This window comes from Buteo buteo, chromosome 27 (assembly GCF_964188355.1).
Source record: "Buteo buteo chromosome 27, bButBut1.hap1.1, whole genome shotgun sequence".
NCBI lineage: Eukaryota > Metazoa > Chordata > Aves > Accipitriformes > Accipitridae > Buteo > Buteo buteo.
The window spans coordinates 853,338-879,944 of NC_134197.1; the positions used below are offsets into that span (position 1 = coordinate 853,338).

A 26,607-nucleotide genomic window follows, 5' to 3' on the forward strand; every position below is an offset into this window, starting at 1 on the left:
ATTGTGTGTAATACACTTAAATCTGCTGAGAGTTGATCTTCCAATTTAGTTTAAAAAATATTACAATGTATTATTGAGGCTTTTTTACATGGTTTGAACAAAAACAAATATTTTCATAATCTTTCAGTTACAAGCGTTAGACTTAATTTAGTTACTTGGTTGTGACTGAGAATTTCAGAAACAGTTTTTAAAAATAAACTTTAAACAGTATGCAAAATCGATGTTTAGTAAGCCATATTCTGCTGGCCTTTTTATTTCAGGTTTGACTCTTTGATAGCAAAACTTTTTTTTTTTTTTAACCCAAAGATGCCCTGGTTTGTATTTTTTTTCCCCCTCTCACCTTTTTTTTTCAGTACTAGAAGCTCTGGGTTGGTACTCTGTGTAGCAAGTTTGGAGCAAATGAATACCACTGTGGATGTTTTGTAATAGTGACTGACCCAGGGCTGTATACTGTCCCCTTTCACGCCATGTCAGTTGTTCCCCTCCCACCTGCATACCTCTCTGCTCCTGTTCTGCCTCCTGCCCCAGGGGTGCTACATTTTAGGAGCATTTTCTTGATCATGCATGTTGCAGTCCAGAATCATTTTGCAGCTGTTGCGATGACACCTGTTTGACTGAAAAAAGCTCTAGAGTGCACTGCATAATGCTGTCAGGCATGAGCGGGGTGAAGCAGTGAAACAGATCTCGCAAAGGGAGTGAACCAAAGAGACCTTCCTGCCTTGTTTGGGGGTTGGGGGAGAGGAGAAGAGAGAAGCTTGGATGCTGTTTTGGTTCCTAAATAACTGCAGTAGTCTTTTGTGACCTGGATTTGAAAATTTATAGTGATCTTATTCAGTGAATCTTACCAAATTTAGAATATCTATCCAGCAACTGATCTTTTGAAATTTAAATCGCCTTTCAGCTTTTCTCTTGCTCAAGTTTACAGGCAGTTCTTGCATCTCGTCCTGTCTGAAATAATGCTCCTCGCCTTTGGTTTGTGACATTCTGTGTGTCATCTCAGCAATTCACGTGCCATTTATCTCAGGTTTTCTGAATGGACCTTTCAGTCCTGAAAAGGTGCACAACCTTAACAGATTGTATTGTGCAGTCAGACTGAATCAGTCTTGCTCTGTGTTAAACCTGCATCTAACAGATCGCTGTTCTTTTTTTAACACTACAGGCTTGATATTGCTCAATGCAAGTAGCTCAACATTTTGTGAAACTCCTGGAGAAGCAGTCTTTTAGGAATAGCTGATCTTAATATATTCCATGTCCATTTTTCACTCTCCTTGAAACAGCCCAGTTGAAACTCAGCAGGTGCAAATTCCTAAATGAGTATTTATTTTATTTTTATTTTATTTTATTTGAGAGACTGGGAAAAGCGTTCACTTTATGGTATGTGTTAAGATTACGTATTTACCTGTAGACTCTTGATAGCAACATAAGCAGCTTTTGGTTTGTATTTTCATTTAGAACATTCATGCAATATGGATTTTAAAGGTGTTTCATATCTTACATATAAACTAGTGATGTGCTTGTTACTCTTGTAGCTTGAGATATTTCCTTTCTGTATACAAGCCACCAGCAGTGTGTCTTGATATAAATGCATTGAGACAGGAGCTCTTCCTGCAGCAGTGCTGTTGTCAGCTCCCTGGAACAGCCCCCTTCCGACACTCGGAGCAAGCAAGTACAGGTAGTGGAGTTGACATGAGTTATTTGGAGATAACATTACAAATTAAATGCAGCTATCACACTTCTTATTTTCTAATTGCCAGTCCTGGTGTTAAGGCTTAAATTTAAAATTCAGTACCTGGTGGAAGGTGTACACACTACAGTATAAAGAAAATTGGTGACATTAGCTTTTTCTGTCACTTAGGGTTACCTTTGTGCTTGTTATCTTGTTGGTTCTGTGATTATCAGCTCCCTCTTGCTACTTGACTTGCTTGGACCTGTCTGTGCATTCGTTTGTATTCCGTTTTCCTTTCCTACTCTTCTGTTTGCTTGCTCCTTGAGAGGGCATGTATCTTAGTTCCAGCTCCTCCCCAGAGTTCCTGCGGCTTCTGTGCTTGATGCAGTGACCCGGGTGAGTATGTTCTGCTGCTAGCGCTGAGGGAGGGCAGATACCTGATCTGCTGCTGCCGAGGCAAGAAGGGCACCTTGGGCATGGGGTACAGGGCCGTATTTAACATTCCTGTCTGCTCCTTTCCCAAGGGCACGATTACTCTGCATCCTGTGCCAGGTACAATCAATCATCTCAAAAGAAACTGAATATAAAAACTCTTGGTTACAAAGCAGTTTTAAAGATGGAGAAGAAAATACTATAAACTAAGAAAATGTGATTCTATTTAGGTGCTTCTTTTCAAGTTGGATTTGATTTGAAAAAGGAAATTGCTTTACTTTTTTGTTCTGTGTGCAAAGTTTGAATTAAAATACAGGAAAGTGGTACTTATGTAAAATGCTTTAATTGGTGTTTGTTGGCTTAATATAGTAGGTTTCTGGGGGTCTGTTGCTAAGTTCAATTGGAATATTAATTTCAACACTGCTGTTAAGGTTATTCCTCTTTCAGAATCATGTGGAGCTTTTTCTTCTGGTATATACTGTTTTTTCCAAGGCAATTACTGACACTAGCTAATGATCATTAACATCTAAAAGAACACCATCTCTTTAGTTGGATAGTGTTACAGCTTGCCTAACTGGGGAGCCATTAAGCCTCTCTGTTGACTTTGGATTTTACTCTGTGATATCTGTCATCATCGCCCGGGCAGATTCAGCGTAACAAATGGTCCTGTGGAGGAATTTGGCAATTAGTCCTCAGTAAGACACAAGCATTGTGAGTAAAGTGCAAATATAATCAGTATTTTGTGTTGGCTCATAAAGATTGTTTTGAGATCCAACCTCTAGTCTTCTGTAGGAAGTTTATGGTAACATCTGGTGATTCTTGCGCAAAAGTTTATTTCAGTTAAATTGCAATTTAACAATGTCCGTTCAATGGAGATTGCTTCCCTTTTCTCTATATGTGTAATTCCCTATGAGCTTTTTGGGGTGCGATTCCTTATGAAGTTGTATTGAGTGCTTTGCTGGGTTTACTAATTGGGGATTAAAGCATCCGTAATGCAAACGTGGGTTTCCACAGAGCAAAGCCGGTGTTTCCTATGCTGCGCTGGCAGCTGCTCCCAGCGCCCAGGCAGCGTGCATCTCCTCACTGCCATCCTGCTAGGGAGTAGTCCTGCTGCAGCCCCTGAGCTCTCCATACACTGTTTGATGGCACTGCGTCTGGCAGCTCACCTGCGTGCCATCCCTTTCCCTTCTCCATGCCCAGTGCTGTGGGTTTCTTCTCTCCTTGTCCTGAGTTTAGTATTCCTTCCTTTTCTGTGCATCCCAAGCGTACAGTTCCTGGATTAGTATTGCATTAGGAATCCAAAAGTACATCACTAAACTTTGGGTTTGAATGGAGACAGTATCTTGCATGAAAATCTTATATTACTTGCAAGTTTTTCATATCAAATTTAAGATTTAAGTAAATCATCAATTTCCATTAATGACACTGTTTGATGAGAAATGTGTAACTAAAATAAGGATGTTATGATGATGGAAGAGAAAAAGTGATCTGAATTCAAAGAACTATGTAAGAAGCTGTTAACACGCAATATGTTATAACTGGTAGCACGCACACAACCTGCTAGATTTTATACTTGATGCAGTTAGTATCTGTTGCTTCTTCATACTTTAAGGGCCAAAGAGAAACAATTCACTTGCAGTGACACTGTTGAGGTGCCATACTGTGGTGGTCTGTTCCGTGCTCTCCCCTTCCTGGTCGCGGTGTTCCTGTACAACCGCTGGTGACGCAGCTGTGCAGGCACAGGCGCAGCACATGCTCCCTGCTCCAGTTGCTCCCTGTGCCAACCCAGTGGAGCGAGGTTTGTTTCCAAACTTTCCTTCTCCTGTTTACTTTTTCTTCCTCTGTAACTTGGTTTTTCCAATGGAACTGTTTTAAGTTTTGTACTCCAGCCTTTTGCCACCTGTTAGGATTAGGTCATTAGCATCTTGTTTTGTTAATTAATGTCCTCATCATTGGGGGAGGGGGGAGGGAGGGGGACCAGGAGAGCTGTAGCAAGTCTTGTATGAAACATATGGCCGTCTTACCTTATAGCCAAGGATTCGCTTTCTGCGGCTCATGGAAGTTCACTATGTCTTATCCATATTCTAAGCAATTCATTCTTTGGTTTTATATTAAAAAAAAGTCTTAGATATTTGTGTCCACTGCAGATTTATTTTAAATGGAATATGTAAGTACCATGTATTATGGTATTTTTAAATAATCTATTGCCTCTTTCAGGGGAGGGGGAGATGACAAATATTTAGTCTTAGATTTGCACTGCTGGATTTTTTAAGTGTAACCTTGACTGGTTATCCTATTGTTTTATTCTGTAAGATTAGTCTTATGAATTAAAGTTTGATAATTAAGTATTTCTGTGTTTGAGTGTTTCAACATTCTGTACATACTAAGCTACTTCCTACTGCCTGAAGGACTGTTGGCAAACAGTTTGTAGTTAGTTTCTTTATAGAAAGATGGATGCAGGCAGAAATCCATGGGAACCTGTGCTCGTTGCCACCTCTGACACCATCAGCGCCTTTCTCCCAGGGTGGGGATTTGGGAGTACTGCTGCCGTATCCCACTTCGTACAAAAAGGCTGTGAATTACAGGACAATTCTTCTCTAGCTCCCTGTCCAAAACCAGGGCTTAATTTTGTTTGTACTGGGTTTGCATGGCAAGGTTTTGGTACTGGGGGGGCTACAGGGGTGGCTCCTGTGAGAAGCTGCTAGAAGCTTCCCCTATGTCTGACAGAGCCAGGGCCAGGTGGCTCCAAGACGGACCTGCTGCTGGTCAAGGCCGAGCCCATCAGCAATGGTGGTAGTGCCTCTGGGATAATGTTTTTAAGAAGGGGAAAAAAGTTGCTGCGGCACAGAAACTGCAGCTGGAGAGAGGAGTGAGAACATGTAAGAGAAACAACTCTGCAGACCCCCATGTCAGTGAAGAAGGAGGGGGAGGCAGTGCTCCAGGCGCCGGAGCAGAGATTCCCTGCAGCCTGTGGGGAAGACCACGGTGAGGCAGGCTCTCCCCTTGCAGCCCAGGGAGGACCCCACGCCAGAGCAGGTGGATTCCCAAAGGAGGCTGTGACCCCGTGGGAAGCCTGCACTGGAGCAGGCTCCTGGCAGGACCTGCAGATCTGTGGAGAGAGGAGCCCATGCTGGAGCAGGTTTGCTGGCAGGACTTGTGATCCTGAGGGGGACCCACGCTGGAGCAGTCTGTGCCTGAAGGACTGCAGCCTGTGGAAGGGACCCAGGCTGGAGCAGTTAGTGACGAACTGCAGCCCGTGGGAAGGACCCACGTTGGAGAAGTTTGTGGAGGACTATCTCCTGTGGGAGGGACCCTACGCTGGAGCAGGGGAAGAGTGTGAGGAGTCCTGCCCCTGAGGAGGAAGGAGCGGCAGAGGCAATGTGCGATGAACTGATCATAACCCCCTTTCCCCATCCCCCTGCACCGCTGGAGGGGAGGAGGTAGAGAATTTGGGAGTGAAGCTGTGCCCGGGAAGAAGGGAGGGGTGGGGGGAAGGTGTTTTAAGATTTGGACTTATTTCTCATTACCCTACTCTGGTTTGATTGCAATAAATTAATTTTCCCCAAGTTGAGTCTGTTTTCCCCGTGGTGGTAACTGGCGAGTGATCTTTCCCTGTCCAAGCCTTTCATTATATTTTCTTTCCCCTGTCCAGCTGAGGAGGGGGGTGATAGAGTGGCTTTGGTGGGCACCTGGGGCATCCAGCCAGGGTCACCCCCCCCATTGTTTGAAGCTGTAGATGTCCTTGTCCTGCTGAGCATGCTCAGCTCCAAGTTACACGTGTAGGCAGCTTGTTGCGATGTCATAAGTCCCACTTGAGTTTACCAGCCCCAAAGAGCTGGTGCTCGGGGAAGGCTGCTGTGTTGGGATGTCCAGCAGACTCGGCTTTTTAACGCTTAACCCGTGCTGCTCCTGTTCGCTACTGGCTTTAGAAACGTTCTCTCCCTCACCCATTTAAAAAAAAAAAAAAGTCTGAGGTGGTTCGCTAGTGTTATCATCAAAATAAAGTTCAAAATCTCCCACGTATAGTCCACCTAACGTGTGCAAATGGGCAAGTTCTCGTTCAGTTTAATGTCCAGGTGCGCCCTGACTGCAAGGGCCAACATCATAAATCGGGGGGGGGGGAGCTGAGTCCCCCTGAAAATCCCTTTCAAGTCCCGTTTGTCTTTCTGGGAAGAGCTCTTTCAGCAGCAGCAGTGCCCTGCTCTTTCTTGACATGAAGGTGAGGATTATTTAAGTGGGCTGGAGCTCCGCTTCCCCGCGGGAGCGGGGCGGGGGGGATGCTAAAGCACGAGGTGACGGGTCCGTGGGCTCACGCAAAGGGAGCGGGAAACCGGCGGGGGGGCACCGGGCTGTCCGGGGCTGCGGGGGGGGCGGCGGGTCGCGCCCGGGGCCGGGCCGGCGTTGGGGTTGGGGGGGGGAGCAGGAAGCCGCATCCTGGATCCGCCCCGGCCCCGCTGACTCACGGCGCGGCGATAAGCCCGGCCCGGCCCGGCCTTGCGCGCCGCGGCCCCGGCATGTCCGGGACATGGGCGGCCCCGCCGCGCCGCTGCCCCCGGGGCTGCTCCGGGGGCTGCTCGGGGGGCGGCGGCTGCCGCTGCTGCTGCTCCCGCTGCTGCCGCCGCTGCTGCTGCCGCTGCTGCTGCCGCCCCCCGCACAGGTACGGCCGCGCCGCAGCCCGCGGGTGGGAGGGTGCGGGTGCCCGTGCCCGCCCGTGCCCTGCGCGTGAGCGCGGGTGGGCGCGTGTCCCGCGGGTGGGGGGGTGGGGGTGCCGGCACGAGAGGGTGCGCGTCCCCTGCGTGCGTGACCGCGCGGGCACGGGCGTCCGTGAGCGCGCAGGCGCCGCCCCCGCGCTCCGCTCCACGCGGGGCCGTGCGTGGGAGCGGGGGCCGGCCCCCCGGCGAGCGCGGTTTGGGGGGCGAAGGGGCTGCGATGGCTGCGAGGCCCCGCGGCCGCACGTCGGTGGTGCCGGTGGCGGGCGGGCGATGGAGATCCACGCCGGGTGAGGGGCCACGGGCGGTGCCCCACGCGGGTGGGTGTTCTCCGCTCGGAAAAGCATCTCCATCCCTGGGCCCGGCCGGGGCTGAGAGCGGAGCCCCCTGCCCTGGGAGCCCCTGGCCCCTTCGCTCCCGCCCGCAGAGCTGCTGCCTGGCAGGATGGTGCCCTCGGGAGCCCGACGGCAGCCTCCGCAGCCGGCGCCGTTTCAAGCGGGGAGGGCAGCGTGCCGGGGGGGTTGGCGGAGGTCGGTAGCGCGGCTCCGGCAAAGGAAGCAGCGGGCGCTGGCACCGAGTTTCTGTCGGTGCCCGGCCGTCCCCCTCCGTCGCTGGGGGAGCGAGCGTGCCCCGGGCCCGCAGCTGAGCTCCAGCCCCAGCGGCATCGCTGCAGACTCCCGGGTGGCGCGGTGGGAGCCTCGGGAAAGCAGGGGTCCTGCGGACATCCCATGGGAACAGCGGCCGCGCTTCTGGGCTGGGGCTGGCCAGAACGGCTGCTGGGGCAGCCGGGGCTGGGGGCCAAGGGGAAGGTGGCAGCTCCCGGGCAGCCAGCGCTCCCAGTTCTGCCCATGGTGGTGTGCGGGGAGCAGGCTTGGCAGCCTGGCCTTTGTTCGAGTGCCCCGTCACCGAAAAAACAGTAGTTGCAGAAGAGATGGAAGAAACTGCAAAGCATCGGGGGGGAGGGAAAAGCAGAGCCTGCGAGCGCAGAGCCTGCTGTAGCTCTGACAGCTGGGAGGGCTCGGCGGTCTCGGTTCTGTTTCCCTCGTGCAGGTGGCCACACCACAAGAGCTCCGTGTCTGCTGGCCTGGCTTGTCATCTCAGCCGGTCCCTTGCAGCCGGCAGCGAGCCTGCCTGCATGGCCGCACGGTGCTGGAGGAGCAGCGGTGGGGAGCAGTCGCTGTTCTCTGCCTGCCCCACCGCGTCCTCTGGCCAAAGTGAGAGCTAAGAAACTCTCTCTGACCTCACTTAAAAATTAAGCAAGAAGAAGGGCAAATAAAAGAATTGGGCTTAGAGCAGAGGGGCTGATGTGAGGTGCGCTAGGAGGGAGCTGGTGTGTGCTCGTGGCAGGAGGTACAGCCAGAGAACAGGTGACCTGGCACCCGTCGGGGCTGCTGTCTGTGTTGTTGGAGCTGGAGGAATTTCAGTAACTCAAGGGAGAACGTGTCTCCTGGCCCCACAGTGCCGTGGCTGCTCTGTTACTGCCATCAGGTTCTGCTCTGTGGATGGGCACGTGCTTACACTTAGGGCACCGTCTTGGCACCAGCTGTGAGCCGGTCCCCGCTCTTCGGTCTGGCCGGGTCCCCAGGCCGGGCTCTCTGCCCGGCTCAGGCTCCAGGAGCTGGTACAGAGCGGGTGAGAGGCAGCGAGGGGGCTGCCGGGGGGACGGCGTGCCAGGCCCAAGGGATGTCTTTTGGCTGCACCTGCACGAGTCACCGGGGCAGCAGCTTGTTCAACCGGCTGCTGCATCGCAGCCAGCGGTGAGCCCGGGCGCTGCTCTGCTCCTTGGCATCGGGGATGGCCATGCTGGCCATACCGGCCCTGCCTTTGCCTGAAGCTGTTTGGGTCCCCGTGCTGTTTGCTGATCCCTGTTTGCTGACAGGGTGAGGCTGGCGTGTGTGCCGGACTGCGGCGGCTGAGCTGGCGCTTGCTGTACAGGTGCCGTACACGGAAGCAGCAGCTCCTCTTCCCAGCGTGAATTTGCAGTTACTTCCTCAACATCAAGATAGCTGAAATCTGTAGCTTTGAAGGCCTGGGTGAGCATTAATTGCATTTCTGGCATGAAAAGTCACCCAGCTCGTTTGTTTCTGGAAGGAGCCAGTAGTCAGGCTGTTTGTGTCACCTTTAGAAAGGGAGCTGTGGCTGGGAACAGCGGTGCAGCAGCTCATCCCCGCTGGCAGGAACGCTGGCTCTGGGGGAGAGGGGAAAGGCTGCACCGGCCCCGGGACTGTGCCGGTGGGATGTGACCGGTGCTGCAGGAGCCGGGGACCACGGATGCCACATGCTGCCAGTAGTGCTGCTCACTGGGAGTGCAGCAACCTTAGTGCCGAGGCTTAATGCCATGGATTGATAAAACACAACACCTCCAAAGAGCCATTAGCAGATGCAATTCTGCGGGTGTCCTGTGCAGGTGGAGCTGGAGGAACAAGCAGATTTAATATGCTGGTGCAAGGAAATAAATTCTTTTCCCTCCCAGTCTTGCCTCACTGGGGACGAGAAGGGACCTTGGGGCTCTTCCCCACAGTCTGCTGCTGCGGCGTGCTCGGGGCGGGGGGCTGCTGAGCTGCCTGAGATGGCCCGGGCCACGGGGGCTCATCCCCAACTCTGGCCCTGCTCTCTAAGGATGGCAATTATGTCCATAGTGCCTGAAAGCCAGTGCTGTGACTGTCCCAGAAACACTGCTCTTCATATCCACTCTGGATGGAAACCTTCACGCAGTGAGTAAGAGCACAGGTGACATCAAGTGGACCCTGAAGGATGGTGAGTAATGACACGGGGGGTGCTCCCTGGGCTGGTCACTAGCCAGGGTTTGGGGATACACACTGCCAGCCTGGCTCTTGCTGGTTGGGCTCTGGGCCAGCAGTTCCTCCAGCCCCAGGGGACACTGCCAGCTCCAGCCCCAGGCACGGCCATGTGCAGGGAAGAGCATGGGGGGGGGGGTGGTCAGACCCCGACGGCCAGCAGTGCCTATTCTGGGTCTGAAATGCAAATAGACTGTGGACCTGGGCATGGCAGCGCATGGCTGCGCTTGGTAAACACTGCCACGTTGTCCCCGCTCGTAGGGAGAGGCTGCTGACGTCTGTGTTTCACTCTCTTTTTCAGATCCTATTCTGCAGGTGCCGGTTTATGTGGCAGAGTGAGTGTCATCCCCCGCGGGCAGTGCCGTTTCCAGTTGGGCAGCCTGCGAGCCGTGCAGGAGCCTTTCGGAAGTGCACGGCTGCCCTGATGAACCAACAGATTCACAGCAAGAAAGAGGAACCTCAGAGAAATGAACCTCCCAGCCCATGCCGTAGTGTTGCCTTAAACCTACCCTTTGTGCTAGCACTTCGTGCATGATGATGGGGAATAGCTGCTCCCTGCTGCTGAACATGTAGCCTTTCTACAGACAGGCGAGAAGCTCTCACCACCACCATGCACAAAAGCGTAGGAGGGAAATTGAGGAAAATCCACCTGGAAGCGCTGGGGGAAGGCAGGACAGCAGGGAGCTCCCCTGGGGCAGGCAGGGCACGGAGCCAGCAGAGCTGGTTGGCACAGGGTGGCCGTATGGAGTTACAGTGCTGACCCAGAGCGGGAGTTCATCTCCTACCAAAGCCAGTGCTGGAGGTTTCCCAGAAAGGTCAAGCCCTGTAGCGGATCACCCTGGAGCAAACTGCTGAAGGGGTTTCTTTAGTGCAGCTCCTCTTTAGCCCTTGGTGGGTGCCTGGGGCAGGGGACAGCTCACGTTTCATCCTCCTCTCTCCTCCTTTCCAGACCAGCATTCCTTCCAGACCCCAATGATGGCAGCCTGTATATCCTAGGAGGAAAAAACAAAGAAGGCTTGATGGTCAGTGGGGTTGCGTGCATCCCGCCCACCCACACCCCTCGGGGTTCACTGGGCTGGGGGACCGGGCGGACCTGCTGGACAGGGCGAGCCTGGAGCCATCGATTGCTCCAGCTTGGTGCTTGGAAGATGTCAGCTGAGTGGGTGTGGGGCAAATACAGCCGGCAGCCTTTCCTTCCCCACCACCCCGTCCTGCGCTGGGGTTGAGCAGTGAAGGCAGGCGAGGAGGAGGAGGCTGTGCGGGGGGACCTCTCCTTCCCACCCTGCTCCTGAAGGCAGGAAGGCTGCTGCTCGGGGAGGTGTTTCTCTGACCTCACATCCACGCTGCCGTCTGTGTTGCAGAAGCTCCCGTTCACCATCCCGGAGCTGGTCCAGTCCTCGCCGTGCCGCAGTTCGGACGGCGTGCTCTACACCGGTACGCAGAGCCCGGCCGCTCCGCCGGACCCGGGGCGGGGGGAGGAGGAGAGGCTGCACGGGGACCTCCGGGAACGTGTGTCCGTGGAGGGCAGGGACAGGAGGAAGCCTGGCGGGCGGCTCTTGGGGACGGACGGCAGGGCTGCAAGACAGAGAAAATGTATTTTCGTTCTCAGGAAAGAAGCAGGACACCTGGTTCATTGTGGACCCCAAGTCAGGAGAGAAGCAGACCACTCTCTCGACAGAGGCCTGGGATGGTCTGTGCCCGTCAAGTCCCCTGCTCTACATCGGCCGTACCCGTAAGCCAGTCCTGCTCCCCGTTCGTCCGTCTAGTCCCAGGAATGGGGTGCTGGACGGTGACCTCGTCCCCTGTTCTCATCCCCAGAGTACGTCATCACCATGTACGACACCAAGTCGCGGGAGCTGCGCTGGAATGCCACCTTCTCCGACTACTCGGCACCGCTCTGCGAGGAGTCCTACCACTACAGTGAGTGGCCGCTGTGCATGCAGGAGCCACAGGATCCAGCTCCCCTGGCAGCCTGCTCGCAGCGGGACCCTGGCTCTGCGGGGACCCTGCGGTGATGCTGCCATGGCCAGTGGGTCTTGGCTGTGCCGATTGCTGGGGAAAAACGGCTGCTGCGCCGGCCACAGCTCTCGTGGGAGCAGAGCAGCAGGCAACAGCCCACGGCCAGTGGCAGGACTGAGGGGGAGCGGAGGGGGGACAAAGCCCCACGGCCAGCACCGCTGCATCACCCCCTCCCTCTGGCTCTGCCTAGAAATGGCACACTTCGCCTCGAGTGGGGACGGGCTGGTGGTGACGCTGGACAAGGAGAATGGGGAGGTCCTGTGGGCGCAGAACTATGGCTCGCCCGTGGTCGGCATCTACGTGTGGCACCAGGACAGCCTCCGCCGTGTCCCCCACCTCAATCTGGCGATGGAGACCCTGCGCTACCTGACATTCCACTCACAGGACATCCACCTCTTCAAGTGGAGCTACCAGTCCGTGAAGGACTTTGCCACCACCAAGACGCAGCTGCTGTACGTGGTTCCTGTGCCGTGGCAGCCGGTGGCATTTGTGTTGCCTGTGCTTGGCCACTCTGATCCATGACGGATGGAAGCCTGATGCTTGTCCCTGCCTTGCAGGCCAGCGCTTTACGTGGGGAAGTACGCGGCCAGCTTCTACGCCTTGACCTCCCTGGTCCACGGCGGCGTGGCTCTGGTGGTGAGTCTCCCTGCTGGCCCCTTCTGGGGTGAGCTGCGGCGGGTGCAGGTCCTGGCTGCACGGTGCTCCACGAGCTGTCGGATCCCCAGCCGCAGGGCATCACGCTGGCCAGGATCGACGGCCCCACCACGGATGATGTGACCATGAGAGAGTCGGGGGAGTGTGAGATCACGCCCAGCACCGACGTCAAGTACCCGCAGGGCAGCATCACCTCGCTCCACAACCAGTGGCTCCTAATAGGTGCGGACCCACAATGGGCACCGGCTTTCCCTGCATCCTCGCTCCCGGAGGGTGCTCCGGAGAGGGGCAGCCCGAGCTGCTGGTGTGTTTTGGGGTGGCAGCCCAACCTGCTTTGCTCAGTGGGGTAAACGGGACCGAGGCTGTGACTCAGCCTCAGGGACTTCGGTGACTTTGGCTTGGGGCTGGTGGCAGCCCATCCTTGCCCCTCCCCAGGACAGGGACCCTTTGAAGCGGGGCTCACAATTACCTGTGCTGCTGGGTGTGCTATTGCACACTGAGCCCTGCACGCGGATGCTGGGTTAATTAGCCTGCTCTGTGATTGCTGTCACAGGTCTGATGGCTGCATTGGCAGGTTTGGAAATCAGGGTGGTGTCTTGGGGTCGTGGCAGGGGAGGCACAGAGAAGCAGGGTCAGGCCCCCCACTGCGTGCTGAGAGCAGGGGACCTTGCCCTCTGCCTTCCTCCGCTGGCTGCTGCTGCTCCAGGTCCCCCTCTCTGGGCTGTAGCTGTGACGTTTTTTGCGTGTCCCATGAGAAGCGACACCCCTTCTCCTGAAGAGCCAAGGCTGTCTGGCCAGCCCGTGTCGGTGCTGGGGAGATGAGGGACTGATGCTGTGACCAGAGACCAGCTGATGGTTGTCTCTGTTCCCCTCCCACCGCAGGGCACCACGAGCTGCCTCCCGTGGTCCACACTACGATGCTGCGAGCCTTCCCAGAGAACCTGAGGAAGACCACAGAAACCATCATCCCCAGGGCTCCTCCTGACAGGACCGTGTTCGATGACGTGAGTGGCGGAGCTCTGCTGGGTCCCACCTCTGCGCTGGGGGGAACTTCGCGCCGTGCTGGGTCGCTGAAGGGGCTGGGCCCTCTGGGGCTGGGCAGTGGGTCCCCAGCATGGGGTAGCACGGGGAGGGGGTCCCTGCGTGCAGGGCTGTAGTGAGGAGGGGGTCCCAAACCGGAGCGCCCAGAGGTCCGTCCCTCTGGTGTCACCCAGCCCCCGGCGTGTGTTGCAGTTTCTGGCCCCGAGCAGCCCGGAGGAGCCGGCTCTCCGCAGCGAGGGGCAGTTCCAGCCGGACCCCGCGCCGAGGGAGCAGGTGGAGGTCTACCCCGAGGCCGACGCCTGGGACCTGGTGATGGCTGGCATCGGCACGGCGCTGCTGGGCGGGGGAATCCTCTTCCTCCTGCTCACGGTGAGTGGTGGCCGGTGGAAGAGCCCACCGCCTGCCGCACGAACACCACTTCTGAAGGGCTGGGGACCTTGTCCTTGTGCTGGAAGCAGTGGTGCCGTGGCTGCAATGAGCCCCGCAGCGCCCACGGTGTCTTGTACGCTCTCGTGGTAATGAGCCGAGGCGGTGCGCGGCTTGCTGCCGGCTGGGCAAGGGACAGAGGGTGCACACGCTGCCGGGGCCGAGCCCTGCCGATGCCCCGGCGCTGGTCTGGGTGCAGAAGCTGAGCGCTCCCGTGGTTTGTGTTCCAGAAACTGCAGAAGCAGCACGCGGTGCAGCAGCAGCAGCTGGAGAAGCAGATTCAGCTCCTGCAGCAGCAGCAGGAGATGCTGCTCCCGGGCCGGGTCTCCGGGGAGGGTGTCCCCGCGGAGCCCGGGGAGCTGGGGCTGAGCCGGGGAAGCGCATCACAGCTCTCGCAGAGCTCCGGCCCCTCGGCCCGCCTGAAGGACCTGGCTAATGGAGTGGTCAGCCCAGATCCGGGTGTCCCAGCGGCTGCTGCAGGTGTGTGCAGGTGGGAACAGGCAAGGTGCAAGGGGGTGTCTGTCGGTAGATATTGTTACCCAAAGCAGGAGCAGAGGGGAGGCAGCCCAGCTGAGATGGGAGGAGATGCAAGATCTGCTCCTGGATAAGCATAGGCTACAAAAGCAATTGCAAGAGTAGGGCCGAAGAAACGGTCAGGTGGTTAAAGAACTGGATGTCCTTCGTATAGGACTAAGGCTCATAGGCTGAAGGATGGGTGCCTTCCTCTTCCTCTGCAGATGCAGAACCAGATGTGATTGTAGTTGGGAAAGTTTCCTTTAACCCCAAGGATGTGCTGGGCCACGGAGCTGGAGGAACCTTTGTCTTCAGGTGGGTGGCATCCCAGGGTGCCTGCCCTCATTCCGCTCTCATTCTCTGTGGGAGCCACAAGGAGAGGCGTGAAGGCAGCTCCTTCCCTGGGCAGTGGCCAGTGATTCAGGGGCTTTTGTGAATGGGTTGCCACCCTCCCCTTCTCATGGTCCTCATCAAACTCATCTGGGGAGCTTGGCCTTCTGTAACCAAGGTACCAGTACGCAGGGCAGGTCTCCCCCTCGCACCAGCGCCCTGTGCTCCCCTTCCCCTCCTGCCTGCGCCAGGCTGTCAGGCAGCTGGGCTGTGCCTGCTCCAGGCCACCTTCAGCAGCAGCAGGTCTAGTCCCTCATAAGGTTCCCCTGGCTCTGGCTGAGCCCCTTTCCCCAGCACTAAACAAAGCATAAAGCAAGGGAGGCTGTTTTCCTGCAAAAAGGGGAACCTGGACCCCCAGTTTCCAGCTCGCTGCAGAGATTTCTGCCTGTCCATGGCTGTGACAAGTCTTTGGAGGTCACTCCAAGGTGACCCATGCTGAGGACCCCGAGGGGCACGTTTCCAGCATCAGCCAGAGCCTGGCCGGGCTGTGCATCTGCAGCACTGGGCTCCGCTCTGGCTGGGGAGGGCTGTGCACGGACACCGCCATCGACTCTCCGTGCAGGGGACAGTTTGACGGCCGGAACGTGGCTGTGAAGCGTCTCCTGCCTGAGTGTTTCCATCTCGTGGACCGCGAGGTCCAGCTGCTCCGGGAGTCGGATGAGCACCCCCACGTCGTCCGCTACTTCTGCACTGAGAAGGACAAGCAGTTCCACTACATCGCCATCGAGCTCTGCTCTGCCACGCTGCAGGAGGTGAGCCTGGGCATGGGGGCATGGGGCCGGCCGCGTGGGGCTGCTGCTGGGGGGCTGTTGATCAATCCTGGATGTCCCCATCCCCGTGTTTGCAGGTCGGTCCCCAGGGCTTTCGTCTGTGCTGTTAGGGAGGTCCTGCAGTGCTCCCACGGGAGCAGCAAGCTGTGCCTGCCCGAGGGCAGGGTTGGCAGCCAGCGGCTCCCAGGTTTGGAGCCCTTTTTGGGGTTCCTGCCTGGCCACAGGCGTACAGCCCTGCTCTGAACATGCTTCCCAGCAGTCAGAGGGAACAGGGTTTGGACTGGGCATGGCCAGGCTACGAAGTGCTTTGGAGAGGCAGAGCAGCCAGCGGCAGCACTGTTCCTCTGTCAGTCAAGCCCCTGCTCTTGTTCTCCTGCTGATTTGCCCCCTCGGGAGGGACCGGGCAGCTCCGAGCCTTGGCATCGGTCGGGGCAGTTGTTCACGTGCTGGGAAGAGAGTCAGTGGGGGGGAGGAGAAGCATCCTTTTACCGCTCCATAAAGCAGGAGCATTGCTGAAGCTGTGGAGGCCTGAGGACACGAGTGAGGGCAGTTTGCTGCAGAGGGAACAGATGCCGACTGGTAGAGCTGGAAGCGGCAAGCCTTGGGCACAAATGGCCTGCACATGGGCTTGTCTCCTTCCACCTTGGTGGAAGCCTAGTGAGAAGTCTCGCTCCTGGCAAGCTTTGCCTTCTTTGCCCCAGTAAATCAGGCTTCAGTTCATCTCTTTCTACCTCTGTGTGGTTGCAGTACGTGGAAAGCCCCAGCTTCGATCGCCGCAGCCTGGACCCGGTGTCTCTGCTGCGTCAGACCATGTCCGGGCTGGCCCACCTCCACTCCCTCAGCATCGGTAAGAAGGCAGCATGCAGGCAGGAGGGCAGCGTGTCCCATCTCGGTCCCATCCTCAGCTGAGGCTGCCGGGTTCAGGCAGCAGCTCTCGGGGTCGGCAACGTGCAGGGCAGAGGCAGAGCCCTGTCCTGCTTCGGCAGGTGACGCTGCCCGCTGTCTCTTCCAGTCCATCGTGACCTGAAGCCCTGTAACATCCTCATCTCCGTCCCAAATCGCCATGGGCAGATCCGAGCCGTCATCTCTGACTTCGGCCTCTGCAAGAAGCTCCAGGGGGGACGACAGAGCTTCAGCCTCCGCTCCGGCATCCCTGGCACCGAGGGCTGGATCGCCCCCGAAGTGCTGCAGGAGACCCCGAAGGAGAACCCTGTCAGTGAGCCTTCCCCTGCGTAGGGTCCTCTTTGAGCCCGTCGTGACAGTCCCCCGTGCTGGCAGCAGCCTCACGGTGTGCTGCTGAAATGCACAATTAAGACAAAAGCTCTGAGAGCCCAAGGCAGCCCAGGTGCAGAGCACTGGAGCTCCTCGCCAGGACCACCCTCAGCAGCAGCTGCCCCTGCTCTCCTGCCCTCATGGGGACAGTCCCCGGCTGTGTTCAGCACAGGGCATCTCATCTGGCTACAGTCCTTGGAAATTCGGGGTAGGGAGGTCAGAGTGGGCTGTGGCTCGCTGCGAAGGTTACGCTTCTGCTAGTCTGTTTGGCCCAGGAAAGCCTGTTCCTGCTGGAAGACGGTTGCTGTACTGGTCCCTGGCAGGGCACGTACTGGTTCTGGCAACGTCTCCACCTAACCTTGGACTGGGGTTGGTTTGCACAGCTGCGTGAGACAACAGCAGCCCTGGCATGTCCGTCTGGCTGTGAAGTCCTGACTTTTGTCTGTGCCTCTGAAAACTTCTTCCCTGATAAGGACCTGGCATGGTGGGTGCTTCACTGACTCCAGAAAGCAGGGCAGGCAGGAGCCCTGGTGCCATGCATTTTCCAGCAGCTCTGTAGCAAAGGACCAAGCGTTCACATGAAAGAGTGGAAAAGTGGGGAGGTGAAAGCTTTCCTCACCCTTTGCTGCGAGGGTCCCATCTCCACCTTCGTATTTTGCAGACGTGTGCTGTGGACATCTTCTCAGCCGGCTGCATCTTCTACTATGTGGTGTCAGGAGGGCAGCACCCCTTTGGGGACAGCTTGCGGCGACAGGCCAACATCTTGTCGGGCTCTTACCAGCTGAGCTGCCTGCAGGAAGAAGCTCATGGTGAGACCCTTCCCCCGGGCATGTCCCCACAGGGAAGCCCTGAGCTGAGGGACACAGTTCCTGGTCCTTCTTGGGGGGGGGTTATTTCTCTGTTGTGTTGTTTCGCCTGCAGACAAGCTTGTTGCGCGAGAGCTGATTGCGGCGATGATCAGCCCCGAGCCCCAGCACCGCCCCTCGGCCCCCATGGTCCTCATGCATCCCTTTTTCTGGAATGAGGAGAAGCAGCTGCAATTCTTCCAGGTGAGCACATGCCATCCCACTCAGCAGTGAACATAGGTGTGGTCTGAAAAACAAGTGCTGGAAACAGCCGTGTTTCGGTCAATGTGCTCATTTTGAGCTACTCTTGCAAGGGGGGTCAGGGCCAAACCCTCTTTGTCCCACCTTGGTGCTGGCTCTGGTCCCTGGCGCTGGATGGGGCAGCACAGGGCAAGGGCCAGCACCGTAACCACGCCGGTCCCCGCTCTCGGGCACGCAGGACGTCAGCGACCGCATCGAGAAGGAGCCTGCCGAGGGACCCATCGTCTCGGCCCTGGAGTCGGGGGGACGGTCAGTGGTGAGGACCAACTGGAGGATGCACATCTCCCTCCCGCTGCAGACAGGTGAGCGTGGGGGGGCGGCCAGGCTGGCCCCTGCAGCTGGAGCCTGCTGCCGCCTTTCACGCAGAATTAGGCAGGGAATGGGGGTCCCGGGTCTGGTGCCCCTTACTGGGCAGGAGGCACCTGCTCGCGCCTAGGAGCCAAAAAGCAGGGAGGGGTAAACGTGCCAGCCCTTCCTTGGGAGGGCAGAGCAGAGCAGCGCCCCGGTTTGCTGCGGGCTGCGGTGCTCGGCGTGCACCCGGCGCTGGCACCACGGGGGGCTGTGGCAGCCCCTCGCCCCGGCCGCATCCCACCTCACTCTGTGTCTCTCCTGCTCTCCCCAGACCTGAGGAAGTTCCGCACTTACAAGGGGGGCTCGGTGCGTGACCTCCTGCGGGCCATGAGGAACAAGGTATGGCCGCCCCGGCTCCCCTGCACCCCTGCCGCCCACCGCCCCCAGCCCCACTCACCTCGACCTCTCTCCTGCAGAAGCATCACTACCACGAGCTGCCAGCCGACGTCCGGGCAGCCCTGGGCTCCGTCCCTGACGGCTTTGTGCGGTACTTCACCTCCCGCTTCCCCCAGCTGCTGCTGCACACCCACGGGGCCATGAGGGTCTGCGCCCAGGAGCGGCTCTTCCACTCCTACTACTGCCAGGGGCCGGGGGGCGAAGGCAAGCGAGCGGGGACGGACACCGGGACGGCACCTGCGGCGCGAGGCTGCTGCGGCCGCTCCTCCCTGCCCTGCATGCAGCCACAACCCCATCTTGCAGCAGCTGGGAGCAGCCCTGGGGGCTCTGCGGAGTCCTTCTCCCCCTCCCCGAGGTGAAGGGGGGGCCCAGGACCAGGTGGTCGCCCAGCGCACACATGGGCTACAAGCAGGATGGTCCAGAAGAGGCGAGCGCGGGGTGGCACTGGGCTCTCCTGAGCCCGAGGGACCCTCTGGGCACCCACCTTTGCAAATGCTCCCAGTCAGACTCAGGGGCCTGAAGGTATTTGTGTCAGAGAACGAAAAAAAAATCTCTGCGGTGGAGATGGTGTTTGAGAAGAAAGAAAACGCGTGTTGGGTTTTCCCGAGGGCAGCCGGCGGAGCAACGCACCCGCAGAGCGATGCAGCCAGGCTGGGGCCGGGTCCCAGCGGGGCGTTCACCAGGGATCAGCTTTGTCCTCCTGTGCCACGTGCCTGGGGAAGCAGCTCTTTGAGCGTGTGTCCAGCACACGGCTGTGACCAGGACCGATACACCCGTCTGGACACTGGCAACGATCCTTCAGCCCAGCCAAGGGCTGAGGCTCAGCAGCAGGTCAGCTTTTAGCAGCCATCCCAGGGCTTGAACCCGCTATTTGCACCAAGGCTGCCGAGGGCAAGGCACCACCAGCCCCAGAGAGAGGCATGGGGCCTCCAGCACAGTTCCGATAATGAAGTTTTTCATCTCAGCTGGGCTGAGAAAAAGATTTTCTCCCTTTTGGTCACCAGCAGCTTGTAATTACGCCAGGCCAGAGCCCCTGCATCAGTCCTGCACCCAGGAGTCCCGAGCAGTTTGCACAGCAGCACAGCTGTGCAGGAGCAGTTGTCTGGGACACAAAGGCAGGGAAACCCCTTCTCCCTAGGGATCCCTTCCCTCTAAACACACACCTGTGCCTGCAGCTCCCACAGCCTCCTGCTGCCCCAGTGCAGGTATCCCATGGGTGTTCTGGTTTACGGCATCCCCATGGGCATGTAATTCATACAAACCAGTCTCTAAGCGCAGCACCCACTGGGTCCGTGGGCAGCCTGGGAGCTGACATGGCAGCTGGAGCCCCTTGGCAAGGCTTCCCCTCTAGAACAGCAATAATTTTGTATAGTCCGATTCCTCTGTGTGCTGGGGTGTGGGATTTTGTTACACAGGTAACAAGAGGTTTGTACCTGGTTTGTTTTCAGAACACTGTATGGCCTAGAGCATTTTCTACAAAAAGTTATGTAAAAAAATAAAAACTAAAAAGCTCATCCTGCTTAAAAATAAGCCATCCTGAGAGCACCAGTAGGTGCTAGCAGTGAACAATCGTGGGAGAAAATGCAAGGTAGCTTACTGGGCTCCTGCAAAAGTCTAAGGTAGATGACTCGCTAACTCTGTATTTGTGGGCATCACTCGCAATATTTGCTAACTCACATTTGTGAGCATCTTTCATGTAGTAAATAGACCCAGTCAAATGGAAAATGGGAAGGTAAGGCCATTAGCCTACCAGTAGGCTGGTTACAGCACATCTATGATAGCCCTAAGGTCTCCTCTCCCACAGCACAGCTGGGGAGATCAGCAGAAACAGCAGTAACAACTCCCAGGCCCTTCTTTGCTTATGACAAGCATCTCCCAAAACTACTTAACCCTCTTCCTATTTCCTATCACAATCTGCCACTCTTTCCCTATTGCTCTGTGTTAAGAAGTAGAGCTGAGCCAGGAGTAACGCCACGGCTCAGCTCAGCCAGGGGCTGTTAGTAAGGGCAGTCAAGCAGAGAGCATCGAGCTCGTGAAGAGAACAGCTCTTGGTTGGAGGGGAAACCAGAGGCAAAGCGCTGCTCCCTCCCTCACAGCAAGCCAAAGGGAACCACAACAGGCTGGACGCTGCAGCGAACAATCTTTAATCAAGTTATGCAATATACAAAAGTGTATGTTTCACGTAGATTAATTTCAGTATTAAAAGGCTGATTGCTCAGTCTCACCCTGGGCACGTTAAATATCTTACCTGAATTTCTACAAGAGGAAACAAAAGCCTAGAGCATCAGCACAGACATGTACAAATAACTTACATGATAGTTCTGCTCTCCCCATGCTTTGTTCTCTCAAGAGAGGGCCCAGGAGCCTCAAACAAGAGGATTGGTTTTCAAGTCAAACTTTTGGCTTTGAGAAGTTAGAAAAAAAGACTAGGTATGCAATTAAAAAATAGACTTTCCATTAGGAGTGGGGAGCAAGAAACCTTTGGGTACCAGTCACGAGTGAACAACGCTGTTCCCACAGCATCAGGGGCTTCCTTGTGGCAACTAGACCATACCCAGGAGTGGGAGCCCAGCTGTGTGATGGGAGGTTACAGTGCAAGCAGGGGTGCTACTAGACCTCCCCATCCACAGCTGGGACAGTTTGGCACAGATGTTGAGTCCATCAAGAACAAGGTCTAAGCAGAGGGTTTCACACGGGCTGAGCCAGACTTTGAACTGAGGAGCTTCTCCACCATGGTGCGAGCATAGCGGAGCCGGCTGGCCAGCTCCTTGCAGCATCCGTGTTCCTCAATGAGGCTCAGCTTGTACGTGCGGAAGTCCCGTTTCTCATCTATGTATGTGACAGCAGCCATGAGAGGGCACAAGATGACTTTGGTGTGGTCCTGTGGGGAGAGAACACACCATCACCCTCAGCACTCTGCTCCTTGGGGACTACATTTTCTCAGGATGAACCATCTCGGCAGTAGTTGGGGCATCCCAGCTGCACCCAGAAGCATACTGAGAAAGCAGCATGCTGCAGCATTTGTTCATAGATTGCAGCAAAGGGAAACAAATTGATCCGGCCAGCCAGCTCAAGACTGTGCAGCAGTCTACCTCCTGCTAAAGGACACAGCCCCTTCGCAAGCGAGGAATGTCTGGGTGGCTTATGTACCAGCAAGGGGAGTCAGGAGCCTCCCAGTGCTCCATTCACTGGCCACAGCTTCAGCTGAGGTTATACCCTCCTGCTGCCTTGCACCTAGCACCGTGCATGTCAGGGCTCTTGCAGCAGCTGGAGCTACAGCCCTGGAAGACGCAGAGCAGCAGCCTCACCTGGAAGAAGTTGATCTGCACAGTGCCATTGCTGAGGTGCAGGATGATGGCGCTGCGGGTCCGGAACCACGTGCAGAGATAAGGTAAACGGGCCAGTTCGTCTCCTTCCCGCGGCGTGATGTTAGCACCCGCCTTCAGCAAGTGCTCACTCATGTAGTTGCGGAAGTATTTCAATAGTGTTATCTGCAGATAGGAAAGGCTGTGAGCAGGCAGGCTGAGGATGACCCCTACTATTTGGGGAGGGCGGGGGCTGCTATCACAGTCACAGAGCCTCTCTACACATTTCAGAGCTTGAGGTGTCACTGCACAAACTCGTGCAAATTCTCGTATTCAAAGTTAACTCAGTCTGGGATACTTGAGACTCACTTTGCTGAACACTTTGGTACATGCAAATCTTGTGAGCACTTATTTCTATGAAGCTGCTTGTAAATAAGCCTCAGATAGCAACTAGAAATAAACAGAGCTGCTAGTGTCTGTCCTTGGGGCCATGTTTTACCAGCCAAGAGGAAGCCTGCAGAATGCCAGTGATTCCAAGTTACAGATGTTTCTCCCTGAAACCCACCCTGCCAACAAAGCCGGCAGAAGTCTCACCGGGGGTAGCCACCCCCCAGCAAGGGCTCCTGTCCCCAGAACTGACCTTCTTGTTCAAGGCAGAGGAGTAGGATCTCACAGTGAAGTAGGACTCGGTGCCGTTTTGCTCGATGTACTGCAAGCTGTCCCCATCATTGTACATAATAAGGCGAGTGGAGTCATTGAAGAGAACTCCAACACTGTTGTCACACAGCTGGTAACCTAGTCCAAAAGGGAGCCCATTAGACCTTCAAATACAAGGGACCTCTGGTTGTGTGAAATACAAAGGCAGAAGGCTGTATCTAGGGGTTACCTGACAGCCACCCCACCAAGTCCCTACCAGGTCTAAAGAGTCTCCTCTTTGTGGAGGTCTGGGCAGCACTTTTCCTCCTCTAGATTTGTCATCCTCCCTTGTTGCAACACCTGCTGCAGAAGCAGCTTTAACTCCCACAGTGGGTACGTGTGCTCACTGCAGAGCAAGGGCAGCCATCTTATGCAGCAGGTAGCCATTTTCCACCTTAAAGTGGCCAGGGCTGATGTTCAGTGACCACTACTCTGGGTTCACCGGGTATTTGGTAATGTTCCTGGTGGTGGTCTCAAGGACACACACACACCTTGGAATACTGTGACTAAAGAACCAGACCTATGCAATCACCAAATCAACGCTTCCCCCAGCCTCTTCAGAAACTAGAAAAGGCTAAAGTATTGCCCCCATATTATTTACCTAGACCGTATTTATCCGAGTAATCCACCCATTTGCTAACCCAGAAGATAGGAATGCAGGCTGGGTCTTCAGCTTCTTCTGCAAAGAGGAAAGGAGCTTGTTAGAAGACACTTCACCACATCCTGTACGCCCCAGCAAGGCCAAAAGGCTTCTCAGCCATCCAGTTTGAAATCGAGGTCAGCTGGCCTCTCGCTTCAGACAACAGCATCAGAGTGACAGAGAAGCAAGTTATCCCAGAAGGCTGGTGCCTGTGGGATCACCCCCAGACTCACCTTGTCTCACTGGCACTCTCTCGGAGGGCTTGGCCGAGTTGACTGCAGTCAGCTGCTGTAACATGTCAGCTAAGTGACAGTCAACAGCATCTCCCAGCTCCCGCAGCGCTGCTACATCTTCCTTTTCGGGCAAGTTCTCTAGTGCAGGATTGTCTGGTCCTGGGCCAGGAAAGAAGAGCGTGGAGGCATGACCAGGGAGCAGGTTTCTAAAGGCACCAGATTTACATTCTGCCCTAGCTATAGGAAACACACTATATACCATATAGCTAAAGCTAGTGCTGGCACTTCCTCCCTGCTTTGGTTCTGGGCAAAGAGCAAGGAGCCCTCTCTCTCACTCACAAAATAATCCAGGTTCTCATAAGAATTGCGTGAAGAGGTGAAGGATCGTCACATTCCCCACTGATGGTTCTGGATGTTGCTGGAGGCCAGGCAGTCCAGTCTCACCTCCAGACACTTGCACTTACCTTTGTTGAGTGCAGTCAGTGGCTTTCGCCCGTTCAGTTCAAGTCCACTGGGAGCAATTGAAAATCTAGGTGCAACGGTGAGACAGCTGGTGGGCAAGCGGCTGGGGATGTATCCCGATGTGAAGAACTCGTCATTCAGCAACTCATCGATAGTTGGGCGTGTGGCGGGGTCGGACCTCAGCATCTTCTGGATGAGGTTAGCAGCTATGGGGTTGATGTGCTAAGAGGAGACAGACAGAGTTCACAGAAAAGGGTCAGGGGACAACGCACACTGGCAGCAAATGCATTGGATATACAACCCAGGGGAAGTTCTGCTTGGAGCAGAGCTCCTGCACCGCATCAGGCAAGTGGGATGCAAGCCTGGGGAAACAGAATTGGGCAGGTATGGAGGGCTGTCTCCTAATAGCATGCAAGGCCTAAAGTCAACTGACTTTAGCAAGACCGAATCAACAGCAGCGGGATGAGCTGGGCACCTGGCCCAGACCTCTTGGACTTGAGCGTGTCCATTGAACTCCATGTGCCCACTGCCCAGCTGGGATTTTTGCTGGATTACAGAGGAGCTGCTGGGTCTTCAGGAGGAAGTTGGCCCTACAGGTTCACTCCACCACTGACTGAGACATGCCCTTCCTAGCACTCCACCGTAAGAGCCATTCCACCATTATGTGAGAGCCCATTAAGTGCCAGAAACAGGATGGTGCAGCAGAATGCTGACCAAGAACTGCTGCGGGGTGAACGGGTCCACCCATGGGAAGTGCCATACCTTGGGAATAGTATACTCATTCTTCTTGATTCGGATGTATGTTTCTTTTAGACAAGAAGTTTCAAAAGGCGGTTTCCCCACCAGCAGAGTGTACCTGCATGTTTAGAGAGAAAAGGGTGTCAGTTTTGCAAAAGTGACTCTGAGACTTGTGTGCAGGAGTGACCCCATCCTAAGCACACCTTGGGACTTTCCTGGCAGAGGAAACATGCTTGGCATCAGACACGCAGCAGTGCGGGCAGCTACACGTACCGTGCGTGGTTCCTGCCCCCTGAAAAGGGAAGCTGGGATCTAGTACCCTCTGGAGAAAGTTCCAGTTGGGAAGCATGGGCTTTTAGGAAACGCCTTGAGACAGCCATGATGCATAACAGATGCAGACACAGAGGGGCCAGCGTGTGCAGAGGACAGTGGAAGGTCATGTGCTGGCCGGCAGCGGGGCTCAGCCAGGACAGGCACTCAGGAGACCGCACGCCCAAAGCTTTGGCTCACACCAAAACCCAGAGGGCCCAACGAGACCAGGACCACAGGGACCGCCCGGCCCCACAGCCGCGCGAGAGGCGTTTTGACTCACATGATGCAGCCGATGGACCAGATGTCCACCTCGAAGCTGTGCCCCTTCTTGCCCAGCACCTCCGGGGCGATGTAGTTGGGGGTCCCACAGAGGGTCTTCTTGCGCTCGCCATCGTACTCCACTTTGGTGGCCAGGCCAAAGTCCCCTGGAAAAGACGGGGAATGACTGGAGACGCCCCGGATGGCCGGTCCCCAGGGCTGGGGTCCCCACCACGGGGGAGCTGGCGGGGCATCACATCACGGGCACCTACCGATCTTCACCTCCATGTCGTCGCTGAGGAAGAGGTTGCCCAGCTTGAGGTCCCGGTGGATGACGCGGTGGCTGTGCAGGTACTGGCAGCCCAGGATGGTCTGGCGCAGGTAGTACCGCACCTCGGGCTCGCTCAGCGCCTTCCGCCGCTTGTGCAGCTCCAGCAGCGACTGCGGGGGACGGTCGGTACCGGGAGACGGTCAGCACCGGGGGACACCGACACCCCCCTCCCGCCCCCCCCCCGTCCCCCGTCCCCTCACCCTGCGGCGGCAGAGCTCCAGCACGACGTAGACGAAGTCGGCGTCCTCGAAGAAGCCCTGGAAGCCGACGACGTGGCGGTGGGCCAGGCTGCGGTGGATGGCGATCTCCATGGACATCTTCTCCTTCTGGTGCGGCTTCACCAGCAGCGACTTGGGCACCACCTTCCCCGCGAACACCTCCCGGCTCTCCGCCTCCGCCAGCTCGTAGCACCGCGCGAAGCCGCCCTTCCCCAGGAACCGCCCGCGCACGAAGCTGCGCCGTGTCCGCGGGTCCACCAGCACCTTCGGTACCTCCTTCCCGCCCGCCGCCGCGCCCGCCGAGGCCGTACCGACCGTCCGGGCCGGTTCTCCCGGGGCGGCCGCCGGCCGCGCCGCCTTCCCGGCCGCCGCGTTCATGCTGGGCCGGGCCGCCGCGGGTGCTGGGGGAGCGGGAGCCGCGCCGGGCCGGGGCAGGGTGAGGCAGGAGCGGGAGGAGCGGCCGGCGGCAGGAGGAGCGGGCGGCGGCGGCAGGAGGAGCGGGCAGGCGCTGCCCGATTCAAACGCGGCCCCGGAGCGTTACGCGCCCGCGGCCGCTCCCCATTGGCCGAGAGGATTTAAAATCCACGCCGCCCGCCGCGGGGCACCATGGGAGCGCCCCCCCCCCTCCCCTTAAAGAGACAAGCGCCGTCAGCGTGGTGGGCTGGGCGGGGCAAGCCACGCCCCGGGGCGGGGCGGGCACGGCGCGTGTGCTTTCGGCGGCCGTTGGTTGCGGGCACGCGCGGCAGGAGGGCGGCCGCGGGACACGCGTGGGGTCGTTCCACGGGGAGGGGGGGGGGGCGGGGTGTCCCCCGACCGGCACCACCACCGCTCCGCTTGCGCCCGTTTCTCCGCGCCCACGGGGGTGCGTGGG

The 26,607-nt window shown here is 56.8% G+C and overlaps 2 protein-coding genes across 4 annotated transcripts; one reads left to right on the top strand and one right to left on the bottom strand.

Moving 5' to 3' along the window:
• The first annotated feature begins 6,543 nt into the window (after positions 1-6,543).
• ERN2 (endoplasmic reticulum to nucleus signaling 2) lies at positions 6,544-20,055 on the top strand. 3 transcript variants are annotated; one of them, XM_075058684.1, is made up of 22 exons: positions 6,544-6,755; positions 9,447-9,564; positions 9,907-9,940; positions 10,555-10,627; positions 10,967-11,039; positions 11,215-11,337; positions 11,424-11,525; positions 11,815-12,076; positions 12,182-12,260; positions 12,350-12,500; positions 13,161-13,282; positions 13,512-13,688; positions 13,976-14,225; positions 14,483-14,573; positions 15,211-15,400; positions 16,166-16,265; positions 16,431-16,630; positions 17,352-17,499; positions 17,612-17,739; positions 17,975-18,098; positions 18,419-18,486; positions 18,564-20,055. In XM_075058684.1, the coding sequence occupies exons 1-22, from the start codon at positions 6,624-6,626 to the stop codon at positions 18,900-18,902; spliced, it is 3,084 nt and encodes a 1,027-aa protein (XP_074914785.1). In that variant the 5' UTR covers positions 6,544-6,623; the 3' UTR covers positions 18,903-20,055. The 3 variants fall into 3 exon arrangements, with proteins under 3 accessions (XP_074914785.1, XP_074914786.1, XP_074914787.1); XM_075058685.1 differs by having other exon boundaries at positions 6,729-6,755; positions 9,447-10,093; XM_075058686.1 differs by lacking the exon at positions 6,544-6,755 and having other exon boundaries at positions 9,477-9,564; positions 9,907-10,093.
• Positions 20,056-20,553: 498 nt separating this feature from the next.
• Positions 20,554-26,437, bottom strand: PLK1 (polo like kinase 1). Its single transcript, XM_075058687.1, has 10 exons — positions 25,719-26,437; positions 25,460-25,628; positions 25,210-25,354; positions 24,642-24,735; positions 23,882-24,101; positions 23,418-23,576; positions 23,146-23,223; positions 22,489-22,643; positions 21,852-22,034; positions 20,554-21,424 (listed from the first exon to the last, which is right to left on the bottom strand). Exons 1-10 carry the CDS (start codon positions 26,112-26,114, stop codon positions 21,218-21,220), a joined length of 1,806 nt encoding a protein of 601 aa, XP_074914788.1. The 5' UTR covers positions 26,115-26,437; the 3' UTR covers positions 20,554-21,217.
• Between the last annotated feature and the right edge of the window lie 170 nt (positions 26,438-26,607).

Coding starts and splice junctions, on each gene's coding strand:
- ERN2 (XM_075058684.1), top strand. CDS start 6,624: ATGGGCGGCCCCGCCGCGCCGCTGCCCCCGGGGCTGCTCCGGGGGCTG. Junction 9,565..9,906: donor CAAGTGGACCCTGAAGGATG/GTGAGTAATGAC, acceptor TCTCTTTTTCAG/ATCCTATTCTGCAGGTGCCG. Junction 11,040..11,214: donor GGACGGCGTGCTCTACACCG/GTACGCAGAGCC, acceptor TTTCGTTCTCAG/GAAAGAAGCAGGACACCTGG.
- PLK1 (XM_075058687.1), bottom strand. CDS start 26,114: ATGAACGCGGCGGCCGGGAAGGCGGCGCGGCCGGCGGCCGCCCCGGGA. Junction 25,355..25,459: donor CGACATGGAGGTGAAGATCG/GTAGGTGCCCGT, acceptor CGTCTTTTCCAG/GGGACTTTGGCCTGGCCACC. Junction 24,102..24,641: donor ATGAGTATACTATTCCCAAG/GTATGGCACTTC, acceptor GTCTCCTCTTAG/CACATCAACCCCATAGCTGC.